Here is a 20,242-nt window from a genome sequence, read left to right as displayed (position 1 = left end):
AAACACATGAAAGGTTTAGCAGGTTTTTTTTCAATTTATGAAAAATTTTGTGTGGGTTATTTTTGTAATATTTTGCTTATTCTGATAAAAAATTTCGCAATTTTTGCTATATTTTGTACCTACCTATACCTAATTTTTTTTTTCATTTTCAAGTAATTTGATGCGTTTATTTTTTTTACTTTTTATATCAAATTTTTGAATTACTTTTTTTGAACCCATATCAACCCGAACCAGAAACGAAGTCGAACTTCCGATTTTGCTCAACTGTTCTTTACGAGTTCTCCTAGATGGTGTAGTAGTAAGTATAATAATAATCTTTTTTGTTTCAGACCTTCAATAAGAGGAGGGGGAGGGGGAGGGGGTGTTGAGCATCGTAATTTTCACGTATTGCAAATTTTTTTCGAAGGTGCCAATCTTTGACATCTCATATCTCAAAATTGATTAAACTGAGAGCAAATCTGTTAACAGGACTTCACAGAGGATGGCTTAAAGATTATGATTATGTAATCGAAACTGAAAAGCTCAAAGTTTGAATTTTTATTGTGAAAGCTCAACTTTTCATAATGATTTCCAGAACTAAATATTATCATTTAAAATATTAAAAAAAAATTACAGCGTAGGTCACCTTTTCAAATACTCTCTTCGAGCTATCAATTTTCGAAATTGGATTTCAACACCCCTGGGGGTTGTAAGGATCCACTTATTTTTTCGATCCGACTACTTTGAACCCCTCCCTCCCTCCCTCCCGCAACCCTGATTCTATGCTTCAAAAATTATCAATCAGTTGAAATTCCAAAAAAAAAGAAAATTAAAATGACGTTTGGCACATCTTCGGTGAAGTTTCGAAGGTGTCCTCAGTACATTACACCACCCCTTCTCATTGTCAATTTTGCTGAAGAAAAACATGAAAAATTCCAAAAATGTGGTCCGACTTGTCGATTTCTATAGGTAGGTAGGTACTAATTTAAAGATGCTGAATTTGAATTTTCACCTATTTTTTCGGATACGATCCCTCAGCAATGTCCTTGTAGCTCTCAAATTTTGGCGAAAAGTGCGAAAAATTGAAGTAATGTGGTATTTTATAACGATTTAATCCAATTTTGGAGCATCAAGATCTAAAACTGATGAGACTTATAGCCATATTTTGCTTTCATTCTCAATTTATCCTTTTATGTATTATAAAATGAACGGTTGTTCACTTTTCTCCTAATGAGTTACGACGTCCCAAATTTGAGAAATTTTGGATCACGAAATAAACCCACTAGCGAATGTAAACCCTCGCCTGGAAGACACAGGGTTCAGAAATGAACTAGTTCAGCTTGATCTTTAGCTATAGGTACGTTGTAGATTCCGGAGATGTTTCAGAATAATTCGTATCATGCTGAACTTGCATCGTGAACTTGACCAAGTTATACGCTGGAAGTGTTCAACGTATCGTGTAACCTATAGATTTATGACTTTAATTGAAGGATTGCCAAAGCTCGAAATAGATTCGGGCATATCTACTTCAGTAGGTACTTCTTCATGTCGTACTTTTAATTATGCGTTTAATTTAATGGTGCTCGTGTTTGGTGACTAGCGAACCGGAAGAATTGTCTTGCGGCCAGATTATACCTACTCGAACCTAGCTATAGTTATGTACTATAGGTAGTATGTAGATACAGTATGTAGTTTTTGTGTAGGTAACCTGCAACTTGCTCTAGATGTTGCTGCAATACATGGATATACCTACGTAAACTTATCCCTTTACCTATATCTAATCCTAATACCTATACTTATGATATGTATTTCATATCGTGCCTATGTAATACGTTGAATAACCAGTTACCAACACGCGACTGACTTTACGTTAAGTTTAAGCTACGGACATGGACGATGGACGTAACTACGAGTACGTTCAACACAATAAGTACACATACGCGACGCATACTACACATACGAGTACGTTCGTAGGCAGCTACGTGAAAAATATGTACCCTATTTACACGGCATTGACCGTTATTCAAGAACGGAATTCCGCGGGCTCAATACGCGTGTAATTTCACATGCCTATCTGTTTGCGAACCTACGTATATAGATTGTGCACAGTACATCTGGTACCTATGTCTATACACATATACGAGTAATATGCATTCTATCAAATTCAAATAAGTATACGAGTAACTACGAGTACGTGGGTCATGCGCGTAATATGGGTAGGTGGGTAAGTGCGGAGTAGGCTACTTATATACGAGTATGAATGATGCAGCGTTTGAAAAGCGTGTGGCCATGATAATGGCACTGGTTCCTTCCTGGCTACCCCGAAGTTATAACAATGATAGGAAAACTCACTTGTACAAGGTCGATTCAGTCTAATATATGGTGGTAGTTTCACTTGAGGTGGTTCCATCTTGGGAGATTCCACAAAAGCGTAGTACCCTTCTGGGGCGCCTTCTAATTCGTTATCTATTCCTAATGAAGACATCGACGGCGCTGCGCAGTACGAAGTTGAATTTATTATTATACAACTTATCGATAGTATTTTTATCGCTGTGAATGCTCCGTAACACAATGATCCTAAATCGAATACCTGGAAAAATAAAACACAAAATGGTGGTAAATTAGGCTACGTCTTATTGTTAGTTGGAAAAATTTGACAAAATTCCAATTAAAATTGCAATAAAACTTCAAATTACTTGACGACATAAAAATTGTTGAAATTTCAATAAAATTTAACGGAAATTGAATGAGAAAGACGTATTAAAACATTGAAATTAATAGAAATTTTCATCCTGAACGGAAGATATTTTCTAAAAATTGAGTAGATAAAATATATGGAAAGATGCATGAAATGCCAATAAGACTTGAAAACATGAATAAATGCATTAAAATCATTCAAAAATTGCGGAAAATAGGTAAAATTTTCAAAAAATTTTGCATATGAAACTCCAATAAAAAGTGTAAAACTGTTTAGAACATCAAGTAAAAGGATTATAAAAACACTTTAATCACAAAAAATTATGAAATTTCTGCAAATTTTGTCAAAAGTGCACGATAAACTTCTGAAAACGCATTAAAATGATGTAAAAATGCTCAAACATGCAATAAAATCTATCAAAATTACCCAAAAGTGAAGAAAGTTCAGTAGAATTTGCCAATTTGTGATTTGTAATAATGTAAAAAAACTAAAAAAACAATGATGAAATGTCCAAAAATCAAAAATTGTCATAAATTAGGTAATGAAATTTGAAGGAACATGGTGAAAAGTGCATGAAAAAGTGTTCAAAATGTCTTGAAATTGCAATTGCAATAATAAATTGTGAAAAAAAAACCACCGAAAATAGGTTGTTCTGTGCTCATGTTTGCAACCTGAATTAAGGGGGGGGGGGGGAACTAAGAACCAAAGCTCAAAATCCTAAAATTTGAACTTCTATTGATGTAGAGAAAACCTGAGCTGAAATGGAAGTGATTACCAATAATTCACCTTGATTAATATAGACATTTACAGCCAGTTACCATCGCCATTACTCACCTTAATTACCAGTTATGACAGTAATTTGGTGTTATTCTCGTTAATTTACCAAAAATACCGGTAATTTACCGTAATCACCGGTAATTTACCGTAATCACCGGTAATTTACCGTAATCACAGGTAATTTACCGTAATCACCGGTAATTTACCGTAATTACTGGTAATTTACCGTAATTACTGGTAATTTACCATGATTACCACTAATTAACTGTGATTAACAGTAAGCGGTAATTAACCCTAATTACTACCAATTAACCGTAATTACGAGTAATTTACCCTAATTACCACTAATTAACCGTAATTACAGGGTAATTAACCGTAATTACAGGGTAATTAACCGTAATTACAGGGTAATTAACCGTAATTACAGGGTAATTAACCGTAATTACAGGGTAATTAACCGTAATTACAGGGTAATTAACCGTAATTACAGGGTAATTAACCGTAATTACAGGGTAATTAACCGTAATTACAGGGTAATTAACCGTAATTGCAGCGTAATTAACCGTAATTGCAGGGTAATTAACCGTAATTACAGGGTAATTCCTCGTAATTACATTATATTAGGAGTTTAGGAATAATTTACAGAAATGAGAAATTAGGAGTAATTTACCAAAACTACGAGTAATTTACTGTGATTACAACTAATTAACTGTGATTACCGGTAATTTACCCTAATTACCACTAGTTAACCGTAATTACCGGTAATTTACCATAATTACAAGTCATTTATCAAAATTATGAGTAATTTATCAAAATTAGGAGTTTAGGAGTAATTTACCGAAATGAGAAATTACGAGTAATTTACCAAAACTACGAGTAATTTACCGTAATTAAGAGTAATTTACCGTAATTACGAGTAATTTACCGTAATCAACGGTAATTACCCGTTATTACTAGTAATTAACCGTAATTTGTCGTATTTACGAGCAATTACCTTTCATTTCTTGTATGTAATTGCCAATTGGGAGTAATTTGTAGCAAATTACCTTATGGCTAAATAGACTTTCCGATAAAAAATCGATTATTATCGAAAATCGATTGATCGCACTATACAGTAGGTAGAGGTACCAAAATCGATTCACTTTCGATTTACGATTTCGCAGGATCTGCCTTATTCGAAATCGAAATTGAAACTCAATGTTCGGCTTCAAAAGTAGTCTTTTCGATAAAAATCGATCCTTATCGAAAATCGATTCATTTTTGATTTTAAATCTCAATTATCGATTCAGTTCCAAATGAAAACTCAAGTTCAGCATCAAAAATATACCTCCCGATCAAGAATAATTTTTCAATTTTCGATCTTGATGATGAAGAGCGATCGATCGATTTTTTAAAATTATTCGTTTTTGTTTTTATTTGAAAAAAATGACCAAAATGACTTTTTTTGAAAAATCGATATTTTTGATGAATTGATATTTAACTGAAATTTTGATCATGAAGCCGCGTTAATCAATCTTTTCAAAAATGATCGGGAAATCGAGAGGCTCAGATCTAACTCGTTAGAAATTCTAAGTAGGAAATCTAGCTTTTGATCAAACACTATCCAAATTGAGTACTTGGCTCCTTAGCCCAAAATTTGGGCCTTGAAGTTCATTTTTGAATTTTTGATAATTTAAAAAAAAATTTAAAAATTGTTTTAAGGGTGATTTTAAAACTTTATCGTGATATATAAAATTTTTCAACCAAAGTGAACTAATGGGAAAAATTCCTCCAGTTCAACTCTCATACATCAATGAATTACTCGTTTTAGATCATTTTGGGGCCTCAGATGATTTTTTCATCTTTCTCCAGAAATTTAAAATCCCGCTGGAAGGGTTGAAATTTTTGCCTTCATCAGCACCTTTAATTTTAGTCAGTGTTTGACCATTCCAGAGTGATTTGAAATTTCTGGAAAAAATTAAAAAATCGCTGTAGGCTCCTAAATGGTTTGAAACTGGTAGCCTAATTTTTGATGTATGAGAGTTGAACTGGACGAATTTTTCACATTGGTTCACTTTGCTGAAAAAATTCATACTTCATAAAGAATGAGTGCAAATTTAATATTGCTCTTGAATTCAGTTACATGGGTTTTGGGACTTGGCCTTTCCACCTGGCATGGTTTCGTTCAAATTGGAGAGCTTGAGCTCAAAAAGGCTCCTTTTCCTTGTGTGAGGTGTTACTTTTATTGTTAAAGATTGTTTCAAAATGCCAGCCCAAATCATATTATCCACGTTCATTGCACTGTATAAATGATCATCAATATTGTAAAGAATATATTGTGCGATCTTATATAGCGTACTTCTGGCTCTACCTACACGTATTTGTAGTACGTGCTAACTACCGTAGTTACTTAGGTATATATACCTAGATCTTCGCATAAAAGTAATTGGGTACGTATTTGAATTGAGCTTCTGCTGAATAGATATACTCTTAGTTGAATGGCTGAATGGCTGGATGGTGGATATTAAGTGTTTATAGATACGATCTGGAGGTGAGATAGATACCACGCGATACGTTTTCCTGCCTATCGTAGGTATACGTATATAAGTACGACTACGAGTATAGTATAAGTAACGATGAAAGATACTCAAAATGTAGGTTAACGCCTGCTTGCCCACAATTAGACGCGGTTTCCTTTCAACATCCGTCCGCGGCGCGTTCGTTAGTACAAAAATTACAGATACATTTCCAATACAAAACCAAGAAGAGAGAGACAGAGAGAGAGACGGCGACGACGCGACGCTGGCATGGCACTGGCAGCTACGAAGTACGAACCCAACCTCTACTTTGCTAGATGCCACATTCTGGTGCCATCAGCCCATCTACACTAAATTCATCCTTGATGGAAGAGGCAATACGCTGGATTTATCATTCCGCAGTCTGTTGATCTACGAGTCTCGAGAGGTACTATAAAATGGCAAATGCTTTCGTTTTTGAAATATTCGATCGATAAAAACAAGATTAAGTGCTGTGGAAATTGCATTGCACGCGACAAATACTATACCTGCTGCAACCTCTACCTGAACCTATATTCTCTTATTAGACCTATATATCTCTTTTAGGTGGGACGACAGTATATAGTCAGAGTTACAGAGTTATTGTTTATTGTTCACTTTCTTGTAAAAGTCATTCTATTTTTACTGGTAGGTAGCTTGGTCGTCGCCTTGTGCCAATGTACCGCCAACGCCTCCACACCGACGAGTGTTAATTAAAATGCGAACAGCGCAGTCAGACGAATTGATTAGAACCAATTCTGAATCCCATTACCTACTTGAGTATCGCTGCGCTGCGTCGCTCGCTGATGATGGAACGTTTGGAGAAATGTGTTAATTAAAAAATAAAAGCATAAAATTAAACTATACGCGACACTCGCTGCTCGATAAATCGCACAAGTTTCTATTTGAAACGACGATGCGGCGAGATGGGAAATCTAATCGATTGTGTCCAAGTCCGTTTTTCCGATTGTGCGTCATTCATGCCCCTGCCGGCCTGCCCCCTGCCCCGTATAATCGGTATCGCAAACATACATGATGGGTGCTCTTAGTTGGACTGATTTTGAATTGGCTGAATCTTCGTTGCTTTTCTCACAATGAAGATTTTCAAGTCAACAATAACACAACATTTCAGCTGCGAGATATTCGAGAAAAAAATCTCAAATGCTTTACAGGATCTTCATCAATTTTTTAATCAATTTTTCACCTGCTTATATTAATAATTTCAACGACTTTGATAAGATTGTTTATTTTTTGAATTTTTGGTTACTTAAGTACAGGGATGAAAAGCCTTAAAATGAAACTTCAGCTTTTGGCTTTTAGCTTGAAATTTCAAAATTGAAACTTTTGGCTTTAGCTTTCGGCTATCTTGATTTTTAAGGCTTGCTTTAGCCAGACTTTCGGCTTCCAATGGCTTTTCCTTATATTTTCAATTTAAAAGCTTTCAGCTATATTTCATTAAGCTTTTAGCTTTTAACTTTTGGCTTTCAGCTTTTGACTTTAAACTTTTAGCTGATACGCCATCAATTTACAACAAGATGGAATTAAAAATTAGATCAGGTACATTGATTTCATAATTAGTGATAGTGGAGAATATTCATTGCTAGAATTATTTTCTTTTTATTTCATTTCACTAAATCGCATTAAAATAAAATTGAATGAAATTTTTTCATTTTTTTGTTTCTTCTAAATTTAGAGAATTCAATTCTGCAAAAAAGCCTTTGAAAAAGCCAAAAGAATGAAACTTTTAGCTAGCTTTCGGCTTGGAAAAAATGAAACTTGCAAACTTTTAGCTTTTGGCTAAGTGCGAGAATCTGCTCGGCTTTCAGCTTTCGGCTTTAAGCTTTCGGCTAGCTTTTCATCCCTGCTTAAGTTACTTTTTTTTGCTAATTTTTAAAAGTTCAAATTGTTTATACAAAGCTCTGCCTTTTGCTAATATTGTCAAAGCCACGATTTCTGCCAAAAATGCCAAAAAAATTCAAAAAAGGTCGTTTTTTTGCAAAAAAAATCCAAAAAATCTGATTTTTTTCTGGAGTTTTCTCCAAAATCTCGCGCTTTTTAACCAAAAAATTCCTTGGATTGCGAAAAAGTATAATTTTTTTGCTAATAATTGTCAAAAAATCTTGCTTTTTGCCAAAATTATCAGTCTTGCTTTTCACCAAAAATTGTCAAAAATTCTAGCTTTTTCAAAAATAGAAAAAATCGCGTTAATTTGCAAAATTGTTAAAATTGTGTTCCCAAAAAGTTCTGCCCCCCCCTCAAAAAAAAGTCCAAAAGTTTTTCTTTTTGCCAAAATAGGTAGATACCTACTAAAAAATCCAAGTTTTTCAAAAATTGTAAAAATATCGCATTTTTTGCGAAATTAATTGTGTTTTTAAAAAGTCTTATTTCTCCCCCCTCCCAAAAAAGTCCAAGTGTTTTTCTTTTTGCCAACCACCAAAAAATCCAAGTTCTCCAGCAAGTCTCTCTTGCTTTTTTATCCATAATTTCCAGTCTTTTTTTTTTAAATAATTGCAGAAAATTCAATTTTTTTGGGGCCAATAATGATTGCTTTTTATTGAAATTATCAAGTTTTTGCTTTTTGAGATAGATTCTGTCTTTTTAGTGAAATTGCTAAAAATTCCCCCTTTTTTTCGAAAAATTATCCATACCCAAAAAGTATTGTTTTTTGATCTAAAATTTCCAAAAACTACTCAGCAGTCTTTTTTTTTAAATTTAAATGATTGATATAATTGAAGGGCTAATTGTGAAAGTCGCCTTAGTCAGAACTTCAGAAGCAATTTTTGTACAAATCAATGAAAACGTTGTTGTCCTACTTTAATAGTAATGTAAAAAATTTATGGTCAAGCATTAAAAAAACATCTTCAACTATCCAAGAATGCATTACAATACTCATTTTTCCCTTTAAAATTTATGAAATATGAAAAAAAAATGTTTAAAGTTGTGTGAACAAAAAAATGACTAAGGCGACTTTCACCATTAGCCCTTCAATTTTTTTTGGGTCAAAAACTCCAAAAAATGATTTCTTTTCGTTGAAATATTCAAATTTTTGCTTTTTAGTGAAATTGCTAAAAATTTACCCTTTTTTTCGAAAAATTATCTAAATTCAAAGGTCTCGCTTTTTCGCTAGAAATTGCCAAAAAGTATCACTTTCTTGTCAATAATTTCCAAAAAGCCACTTTCTGCTAAAATTGCCAATTTATAGTCTTGCTTTTTACCAAAAATTGTCGAAAATTCTCTTTTTAACAAAATTACTAAAAATACGTAGATGTTTTTTGTTCAAAAGTCGCACTTTTTTTTGTCAGAAATGTCATAGATGCCCTTCATGTTGTTAAAGCTGTCAAAGTCTCGATTTTTCTTCAAAGAATTTTAAAATAGATACCTATGTCTGTCTCATTTAACTTGACCTCTCAAAAATTTCCTACGTTGTCAAAATGTGCAATGTTTTGATGTTTACAACTGCATAATTTCGTTACATAATACAACAAAGTCAAGCATTGCCCATGAAAAATAATATTTACTGGCTTCCAAAAATGAAAATACTGTAAATGTAATGTTATCAGTACCTACCTATTTTCACTATTAAAATTACATTTTTCATGTTATTTTCCATTATTATTATTAAAGATCGTGCTTATTACTTCAAATTATCTTCAAATAAGTAATGTTTCAAAGTTTCAATTCATTTTCATTAAAAAAAAAAAATCAGCATGTTCATTTGCTTTACTTTGCTGTATTTGCCGGGTAAGGTGGGGTTGACTTTACTATTTGTTTTCTTTTGAAATTATTTGTGGCAACTGTGCGTTGTATTTACACAATGCGATAGAGTAGTGTGTAAGTATTGGTAATGGTCAAGTTAAATGAGACAGACTATAGTTCAACTTTTTGAAATTAAGAACCAGAACATTAGATTTGTAATGTTGTGTTTTTTTTGGGGTGATTTTTTTTCTTCATTAAGTTGAAATGGTTTTTTCAGCATTTAAAAATCTGTTTCAAATCCATTTTTTTTTTTTTTTTTGGAAACTACTGGAAAATGCAAAGATTTGGATGAAAGTTGAAAAAAATATTTTTCTAGAAAAAAAAAGTGTTGAAATCTTTTTTTGTCTACTGTGACTTTTTTAAAAACACATATTTCATCTTATTTTTCGATCATTCAATCAATCATGCATTAGACAAACCGAGCTAACAATTTGAGAACAAGAAATTGAAATGAAAAATTTAGAGTTGAAAGTAGGGGAGAGAAATTGTCAACTCCAGAGGTACTCTGGGAGAGGGGATATGGGTACTCCAAGAAGGAAATTTTCGAGAAAAAAACGATTTTTTCGCCATTTGCAAATTGCTCTTTTTTGAGTAGATTCTTGTTCTAAAAATATTTTTCTTTCCAAACATTTTGCATCCATTTTTAATATGTACATTTCAGTATCAATCGATTTTTGATCAGAGAGTCTAATAATGAAACTTGCTAGTGAATGAAAAGTCCATCAAAATTGAAATCATCTCACTTTTTGATGTAGGTACTACCCTCCACCCTCACCCTGCTTGATCAAGAATTCATTTCAATTTTTTCAAAGGCTTTTGCCCCTTTTAATTGATAGTCTACACGATAGGCAATGTGGCCAACTGAAGCTGTATTTAAATTAAAAATCCCGGTCGATTGCAGATCTGGAGTTTTATTAGGTATCTTACATTTATAGAAATTGAACTTGAAATTATTTTGTCACCTTGTAGCCATATAAAGCACGTGTACTAATAATGAGCACGTGTGAGGCTGCGGTGTGATGGACAGGTAAGTAAACGTCAATGTCCCAGGTCGTTTACATACGAGTATTATGTTTACTGCTTATTACACGAGCTGTCATTTATTATGTTTAGTACCATTTACCTACGAGTACATCATACATGTAGGTAGAGTAGAGGTATCATGTAGGTATGCATTATGGACTGGGTTTAGGTTCATCATCTACGATATTATCGCATATGTTATGTTGTATCTCGTATATGATGTTGTCGAAAGTACGAGCAATCATCATCATCACCATCATCACCATTATTATACCGGTAGTATTATGTACGGCAATTAAATGCTACTCGCTGGGTATCCTATTAAGATTTACTTATGATCTGTTAAATGAGTATTATATGCGTGTATAATATTTTCATAGACGTAGTTGTAATCTCAAATGTGTAATACATGCGTAGATTTTTATCGAATTTTATGAACTTATGAACTTCCATTATTCTATCTACGGGTTGGGCCTACCGGAAGATTTGTATGAATAAAATGAAAAATTATCTAATGGTCTTTACACACCTAAAAATTAATGAAAGGCATCTCAATCATTGCAAAAAAATTTTATATTTGACGTATGGAATCAAAAGAAGACCTTGAAACACATCATAGCGCTAACTTCGGCTGCTGAAATTCATTTCTCGATTTTTGAGATTTTAAATTAGCCCCAGTTTTTTTACGAAAAAAATTAAAAATTTGGTAAAATTGAGATAAAAAGCTGAAATTTGGTGTTTACGCTATTTTGAACCACTCGAGTCGATCGGTGATGGTTTCGAGCCGTTCTGGAGCCTCCAGCAGAGTTTCAATTTTTCCCAACTTTCAAAAAAAAAAAAAAAATACACACTTTTGAGGATCAAAGTGAAAGGGTATTTCCGGGTAAAATATGCTAAATGGCTCTGCTCCCAAATTTGGAAAATTATAATGGATTATTGTTGGGTACCTTCAAAAAAAATTGTCGAGCGGAATTTCCGCCCCTTAACCCCCTTCCCCTCCATTGGGCAGTATAGCCAAAAAATGCGTTTTTGCGGAAAAAACCGATATCCATGAGTAGTGGGGAGAAAATTCTGGTACCACGCGGAATGTGTAGGGGAAGCATCGGCCTTTCAACACGATTTTTTTCAAAATTTTTCATCATAGTGGTGAGGGAAAATTGACAAAAGAAAACATTAAACCGGCACAGCTCCGGATTGGAGGGTTGGGCACCAAAAACTGTTTTTTTTTTTTGCCAAAATGTGTCTTTTTACAAGTACCTACCTGCTTTCTTCCTACCAATCTATAAAGTTGAAATTTTATCTGTAAAAAGTTCATATGTATTTGGCAAAAAACATTGAAAAATACACGTTTTTCACGTTTTAATTTTAAGCGTCAAATTTCACCTTAGAAAACGTGTTCAAAAGGTTGTCAAAACGCTCATCTACCGAAGTTAGCAAGGATTGTAAGATGGCTCTGCGAATAAAAAAAAAACAAAAAAAACAAAAAAATTCAAATTGAGGTCAGAGCAATTTGGTTACAATGCTTGGTGAAAAGAAATCCTTCAAAATGGAAATATCGCGAGTCAAACTTACAAAAAGTTACCAAGAATGGGCAAATTTAGTACTCAAAAATTGTTCAGAAGTCTAACTCAAAATCAGTAATTAATTGCAGAAAATACAAATTTTTATTTTAATTTTTTAAAATTTTAACGAAATCTTTTTCAAATCCAAAAAGTATCATACACACGTATTCAACAAATCTTGCCAAAATTCAAAAACTTTGAATGAAAAAGATCCCAAAATTGTGCTAAAAAGTCATCTAAAATTCGTTCTAGATCATGGATTGGTTCAAAATCAGATTAGTGTCCCAAAATCAAGAGGTAATTTACGCGATTATAGAAGAATCAGATCAACGTCTTGTGAAAGTGAATGAAAAAAAGTGATTTCAAAAATAGCCGAATGATTCATTTCTACAATTTACATATATTTTTCAATGGAAATTACAAACCATTAAAAAGTTGACCAACTTAATTTAAATTTGGCTTGACAAGGAGAGGAAAAAAATCATATTTTTCAATGGAGATTACAAACCATAAAAAAATTGACCAACTTAATTTAAATTTGGCTTGACGAGGAGAGGAAAAAAATCATATTTTTCAATGGAGATCACAAACCATAAAAAAATTGACCAACTCAATTTAAATTTGGCTTGACAGGGAAAGGAAAAACATTTTAGTAGATCAAAATTTTACCCATCAACAGGGACAAATCGTTTGAAAAATCAATTTTTTAGCATTTTTGAAGGTTCTTTAGTTTATCCATACTAGATAAGTACATAAATATTCTGAAAAAATTATACAATGTGTATCTTTATCCATAGATGTGATAAACATAGGTAGGGTATCTATCATTTTATTTACAAGTATAATTGCACATTTTTTCGGGTCAGAATTTTTCTTTTTTTTAAAGAGAACTAGAAAAAATGAAAAGAAAAGGAAATCGAGAGAAAAATATAAAATTACGAAGATTGATTTTAAAAATGGAAGAAGCAGCACTTTTTAGACAAATTCTGACAAACGTTAGGACTTTTTGACAATTTTTGCAAAAGCTGTACTTTCATGACTATTTCGGCTAACAACAAGATTTTATTGACCATTTCGGCATAAAACAGAATTTTTTGGATAGGTAACTATGTAGTCAAAAAAAGGCCTTTGCCTACAATATTTCGTCAAAAAAGTAGAACTTGCTGACAATTTTAACAAAAAGTAGGAGGTTTGAAAATTTTGGCTAAAAGCAGAAGTTTTTTTTTTTTTACAATAGGTAATTTATTTATTTTGACAATAACAACGAAAACAAAATTGTTGACAATGATTTGGCAAAAACCAGGACTTTTTAGGATAATTTTGGCAAAAGCGAGAATTTTTGCCAATTTTGGCAACAGGTTTTTTCGAACATTTTGGCAAAAACAGGAGTTTTTTTTGGCAATTCTCACAAAAGTTAGGAGTTCTTGTACAATTTTGACATAAACGAGATTTTTTTGATAATTTTGGCAAAAACTGAACTTTGCAAACTGCAATTCTGGCAAAAAAAACAGAACGCAGACTTCTTAGAGTATAATTTTGGCAAATGCATGAATTTCCGAAATTTTCGCTACTTTCGATGTTTTGAAACCTCGAGGAATGTTTCTGAATTGGATTTTATTACACTTTCGAACGATGAAATCGGTTTTGAACGGAATTCGAAGTATCGTAGAAACAGAGTGCGATGCTTTTAAAGTCGAGCATCGCGTGAAAAATATTGCAAAAAAATGGATGAATATTCCCTCCCCCCCCCCCTCTGCATTAGAAATGCCATTACGCCGAAATCGTTATCTTTAATTTTGATTCGTTTTGTAATCCTAATCTACTAATACGTCCCTGCGTATTTTACCTTCATTGTTAAATTTTGTAGTTTATTTCTTATCTGTTTCAGGAGTCCGAGTGTATGAGTCATCCGAGTTATAAACAAACCCAATAAACCCGATCTGTTTTCATGAAATTTCATTCCTTTTCGAAGTTGACACTTGAAGTCGACCGAGTCGGGTGTTTTTTTTTTACAATTACTCGAAATATTCGGATTTAAAAATTTTCGAAGTGAACTTTATTCAGTGTTGATGATAATTTTCGTGATCGAGGTATAAGCTGATTGTGACCTTTTCACTGTGGGTAAGTGAGTCTAATGTATATTACTTATGTTTTGTAATATCGTAAATTTTTCCCAATACGATTTGTGGAATTAGTGTCTAGATAATTTTGAATGGTTAATATTTTCCTGTTGAAACAAGACCAATTTTTATATTCTTGTCAACTGGAGAGGTGATGACGTTTTTAGGGGAACATGACGAATTCAACACGTTGGAAATTTGAGTTTTTTGCAAATCTCTTAAAACGAAGCATCCAATCAAAAAAAAAAAAAAAAAACTTGTGAAATTTAAGCATACGATGTAAAATAGGTAAATGCCCCTGTTCTTGGAGAGTGACTAGATAAATCGAAATTTTTTCTAGCAGAAGACATGAAAATCGAAAAATAAACTGGAGAAAATACCTATTTCATCGCATTTTTCACACTTTCATTCATATATTGTGTGTACCGACATTTTGGCGGTTCGTGATTAATGATTATAGAACATCAGTCATACAAAAGACCTTTGCCATTTTTCCGGAGAACAATCTAGTATATATGTACCTGGCAGAGAAATTGAAAAGATGTATAGGTAAATTTCGCGATTGTTCACGATGTAGGTGTAAGTCTGGGTCTAGGTCTAGGTCCAGGTAATAGGCGTATGGTCATTAAATTAGTATATTGAAGCTGTAAGTGTATATAAGAGTAAGGTTAAGCATAAAATCGGCGCATTGTGATGTTAAAAAAAATACACGCAAAAAAAAGGAATGAATGAACGAATGAAAGGAAACAAGACGTAAAATAGTAAAGATGAAAACTGATAACAATAAACGTAGTCTTACTTTATAGATTGAAAAAATACGACGATGCACTTGGAAAGAATAGAGCGAGTGTTTATATTATTTGAAAAGACGTGAAAGTCCATAGATAGTTAAGTACTCGTCTTATAAATAAAATAGTTCGGAGCTCATCGAGAACGTTTTGAGTTTGAGTAGGTAAGGTATAGGTACCTACGTACGTGAATGTACGAGTATAATAATGTACTTATGTCTGTCTATGCATACAATCATGAATTAGGCGCTTTGCTTTGCTCATCACCTAGATAATGAAATGGACAAATGCGATTTATGGATTTCATAGGATTGAAACATGGTGAAAATAACTATTGACTTACTTCACATATAAGTACCTATTACCTACATAGGTATAATTGCATAAACTATGGGAGAATTTCATGTGGATCTAAGGTAACTAATCAAAATTGTATCGGACACAAGTTGTTTTAGGCTCGATGGGTTTAATCCGTTAATATTGACCCACGAGTGTATCCGATCGCGATCTCGAGAATTGAAGAGGGTATTCCCAGCAGGTAAAATAGGTGAAACGACCTTCCTCGGATTTTTGAAATTTTTTGATGAAACGTTGTTGGGTACTTTTGAAAAATGTTGGAGTCGAAAAAAGTCCCCCAACACACCCCCTGTCCACAATGGCGAAAAATAATTTTTTCGGGGTGGGGGATCGCATTTTAACGAGTTTTGAGTAAAGAATTTTGAATTCAACCAAAATATCCCATAGGTCACAGAACTTTTCAACTTTTTGTAAAATTTGAAATCATATTGTGTGGTCTAAAGGGATCAGATATGCATAAATTGAGTCAATTTTTGAAATCGACTCCCCTGTGAATCCAACGAACCGCTAATCACACGGTTTTTTCATTTTTTTTTTTTCAATTTGAGGGCTCCATTACACAGTTTAGGTAGCTCTCGTTTCAGAAAAATAGGCCCAAATTCGAAATCAGTCATATCAAAAACATTACAAACCATGTGTCACACGATTTTTAATTTTTTCTTCAAGTTTGACCGAAATTGGTGGGAGGAGGGGATTATACAGTACTAGATTAAAATTTTAGTGGAAGTTTTTCCATTTTTCAAATAGCTAGGTTGCATTTTAAAAAATACTATACATATAAATCCGTTGAAAAAGTATAATAAAAAAAAGTAATAATTAAACTTCATCAAAGAATCAATTTGTAAGTACAAATATTTTTTGTTTTCATTTTTTATTTTTTATTTTTTTGAAATAAATATTTTGTACCTACATACTTTGAAAAAGCAGGCAAAATATACTAAAAATGTCATAAAAAACGCCAACATTTTTTTTTTCAATTTAAAAAAAAACGAAAAGCTGAAACTATAAAGGTATTGTTCATATACTCTCCTCCCTCCCTCCCTCCCCCCACCCTAAAGTCCTCTTCTTCATCCCTTCCAAAGAAGAAAAACGAAACAATTGTGGTTGCAACACGTTCTGCAAACAAATTATTGAAATAGTGTAACGTATAGGTACCTATTTCTGATCCCCCCCCCCACTCGCTATTTCTGTCAATCAACTAAGTATATTTTGATTCTTTTAAAATTTAAATGTATATAGGTAAATTTAAACTATTGAATTTCAAAATTAAAAATGCTCAACAGTAAAGTCGTGTTTTTTTGCCTAAAATTCCAAAAAAAACATACAGCGCTCTGTCGAAATGGCCTAGAGAACTAATTTTTTTTCGTCAAAATTGCCATAACGTTAGGTATAATTTTTGTAAAAATTGTCAAAAAGTCCTGTTTTTTCGAAATTGTGTTATAAAAGTCCTGTTTTCTATCGAGATTGTCATAAAAAGCTACCCTTTTTTTTGGGACAAAATTGCCTGAAAAGGCCAAGAAATCTTGTGTTTTTCAAAAAATCGTCAGAAAGTTGCAAATTGTCTATAAATGTCAAGAGATCTAATTTTTTCAAAAAAATTGTCAAAAAGTTGCATTTTTTGCCAAAATTGTCAGAAAAGGTCATAAGATCCAGTTTTTTTCAAAAAATTGTCAAAAAGTTAATTTTTTGTCAAAATTGTCAAAAAGTTGCTTTTTTGTCAAAAATTGCCAAAAAGTGGCATTCTTTGCCAATGTTGTCTTAAAAGGTCAAGAGATCTAATTTTCCCAAAAAAGTTGTCAAAAAGTTGCATTTTTTGCCAAAATTGTCAAAAAAGGTCATAAGATCCAGTTTTTTTCAAAAAATTGTCAAAAAGTTAATTTTTTGTCAAAATTGTCAAAAAGTTGCTTTTTTGTCAAAAATTGCCAAAAAGTGGCATTTTTTGCCAATGTTGTCTTAAAAGGTCAAGATATCCAGTTTTCTCCAAAAAATTGTCAAAAAGTTGCATTTTTTTCCAAAATTGCCTATAAAGGTCAAGAGATATAGTTTTCTCAAAAAAATTGTCAAAGTTGCATTTTTTGCCAAAATTGTCAAAAAAGGTCATACGATACAGTTTTCTCCAAAAAATTGTCAAAAAGTTTTATTTTTTGTCAAAACATTCAAAAAGTGGCATTTTTGCCAAAATTGTCAAAAAAAATGGCATTTCTGCCAAAATTGTCAAAAAAGTGGTATTTCTGCCAAAATTGACAAAAAGTGGCATTGTTTGCCAATGTTGTCTTAAAAGGTCAAGAAATCCAGTTTTCTCCAAAAAATTGTCATAAAGTTATATTTTTTGTCAAAATTGTCAAAAAGTTGCATTTTTTGCCATGAAAATAGCCTATAAAGGTCAAGAGATAATAGTTTTCTCAAAAAAATTGTCAAAGTTGCATTTTTTGCCAAAATTGTCAAAAAAGGTCATACGATACAGTTTTCTCCAAAAAATTGTCAAAAAGTTTTATTTTTTGCCAAAATTGTCAACAAGTGGTATTTACCCAAAATTGCCAAAAAGTAGTATTTTCCCAAAATTGCCAAAAAGTGGCATTTCTGCCAAAATTGCCAAAAAAGTGACATTTTTGCCAAAATTGCTAAAGAGTGGAATTTTTGCCAACATTGTCAAAAAGGTGGCATTTTTGCCAAAATTGCCAAAAAGTGGCATTTTTTTGCCAAAATTGCCTAAAAAGGTCAAGGAACCAGTTTTTTCCTAAAAATTGTCCAAAAAGTTTTATTTTTTGTCAAAAATGTCAAAAAGTTGCATTTTTTGCCAAAGTTGTCGGAAAAGTTCCATTACTTGCCAATGTTTTAGAAGTCTCATTTTTTGATAAAGTTGTAAAAAAGCCATGTTTTTTCTATTTCCAAATAAAAACCCTAAGTATTTTTTCCCAAAATTTCAAATAACTTTTTTTTGATAAAACTGCCATAAAAACTTCTGTTTTCTGTATAGGTACGTGAAAAAAATCATTTGCTTTTTTAAAATTTTTTCAAGTTTTTTTTCGAAGATAGGAAAATTTAGATCCCAAAAAATGTTTGCTTGAACTAATATTTAAAGCCCCGTCTCTTCCAAATTGAACCCCCTCTCTTCCTCTATTTGATTGTAGTTGATCTTTTCTTTTATAAAAATGGACACTGGATACCTTATTGTTATTGTCAATTAAGATTCTGAAAGTTTCAGCTCTCTGACTTGATTGAGATTTCTACCTTTGCCCCTTTTGTCTTATGAAATTTCGCGTAGCAAAAAAGGACATAAATAATGAAATTACAAAAAAAAAACAACAACATTGAATTTTTCCAAAACACCGAGCCCTCCAGAAAAGAGGATCTTGAATTCTTCAAGTTCTAAAAAAATAAACGTGAACTTTGAATTGTCTATTAGTAAATAAGGCGGAGAGAAGAAACTTCAAAAAAAAACAGATATTTTAAAATTTTCATGAACATTAATCCTGCTACAGTCATTCACTTTCGTGGTCTCATAATTATTCGACGAATATTTTTCTGATTTCTATTCGTTGAAATCCAAAAAATGAATGGGCATCAATGGGTCATAAATTCGTAGTAGAAATCGAATTTTCACAGTTTTCATTTTAAAATTATTAATCTTTAAAAAATTATATTTTTCTCCGAATGTTGGGTATTTTTGGAAAAATATACCACCTTTTGATACGCGATAGGCAGCAGGCCTTTAAAATAGTCAAAAAAAATTGAAAATCTTACCATAAAATATTTTCGTTTGAATATCATCTCTGTGAATTGAATAAATTAAATCGCATTCCAAGCAAATAGGTATTGCTAATAAGCGCGATTCATGTGGTTAACATGCACAAATAATAAAAAAAATAAAAAAATAAATTAAAAAAACAAAAACACCGAACTAGTAAACGCACAACAGAAGACGTACGCACGCATGTAAACACCACATCTCGCGACAGTGCATCAACCTCGAAGTTCGACTTGTTCTTATGATACTGATACTGGTGACCTAGTGGTTAGCTAGCTTCGGTTCGTGTCGTCGGCTGTATTGGTTGTTGTAGGCCATCCATTTCCTCAATCCCAATACCATGAGCCATTAACAGCGATTTACGCTGTCCATCTTCATTGTAATGTTAACCCAAACTCAACCGGTCATTCCGTTCAGTTCAGAGATGATCGTAATTCCATACGACGCCACTTACCACTTACCTTCTCATTCTTCCATCTGATATACATACGTCTTCATGTGCGAACCTCTATACTATAATACGGTTACAATATTATTATAGGTTTCGATGCTTTATAATTATTTATCATTTCGTAGATAATATCTTCATTAATATAGCCTCTTCTACGTACATTAGACTAATGTCATTCAACTTACTGCGTTTTGCGACACCTGCAAATATACTTAACCTATCTACGTGGCTATAACTATACGTTCTCTCCTTCCGTTTTCTGAGGTATTCCTCGAGCTAATAGGTACGTTATCCTATTCCTATTTCATTCACGATCACCGGCTCGCCAGTCGCCGTCTAACTTATCGCAATTTTTGTACCAGTGTGTCAAGTTCAAGAACAAGAAGTCACGCTCGGTATCGATGTATACGTAAATCACGATTTTACGCTTTTTCATCGCAAATAGCCGA

General features: G+C 32.6%; 1 protein-coding gene across 1 annotated transcript in view; it reads right to left on the bottom strand.

Annotated features, from left to right (window-relative positions):
• The window catches only part of spz6 (Spaetzle domain-containing protein 6), a 37,304-nt gene extending 17,576 nt beyond the window's left edge, over positions 1-19,728 (bottom strand). Inside the window, exons 1-2 of the mRNA XM_065361275.1 lie at positions 19,339-19,728; positions 2,332-2,569 (exon numbers count right to left, since the gene is read on the bottom strand). Coding sequence (XP_065217347.1) covers positions 2,332-2,569; positions 19,339-19,365 — 265 coding nt within the window. The 5' untranslated portion in view covers positions 19,366-19,728. The remainder of the gene's footprint in view (positions 1-2,331; positions 2,570-19,338) is intronic.
• Positions 19,729-20,242: the final 514 nt, after the last annotated feature.

Source organism: Planococcus citri, chromosome 4 (assembly GCF_950023065.1).
Source record: "Planococcus citri chromosome 4, ihPlaCitr1.1, whole genome shotgun sequence".
NCBI lineage: Eukaryota > Metazoa > Arthropoda > Insecta > Hemiptera > Pseudococcidae > Planococcus > Planococcus citri.
This window is presented reverse-complemented; position numbering and strand designations above follow the sequence as displayed.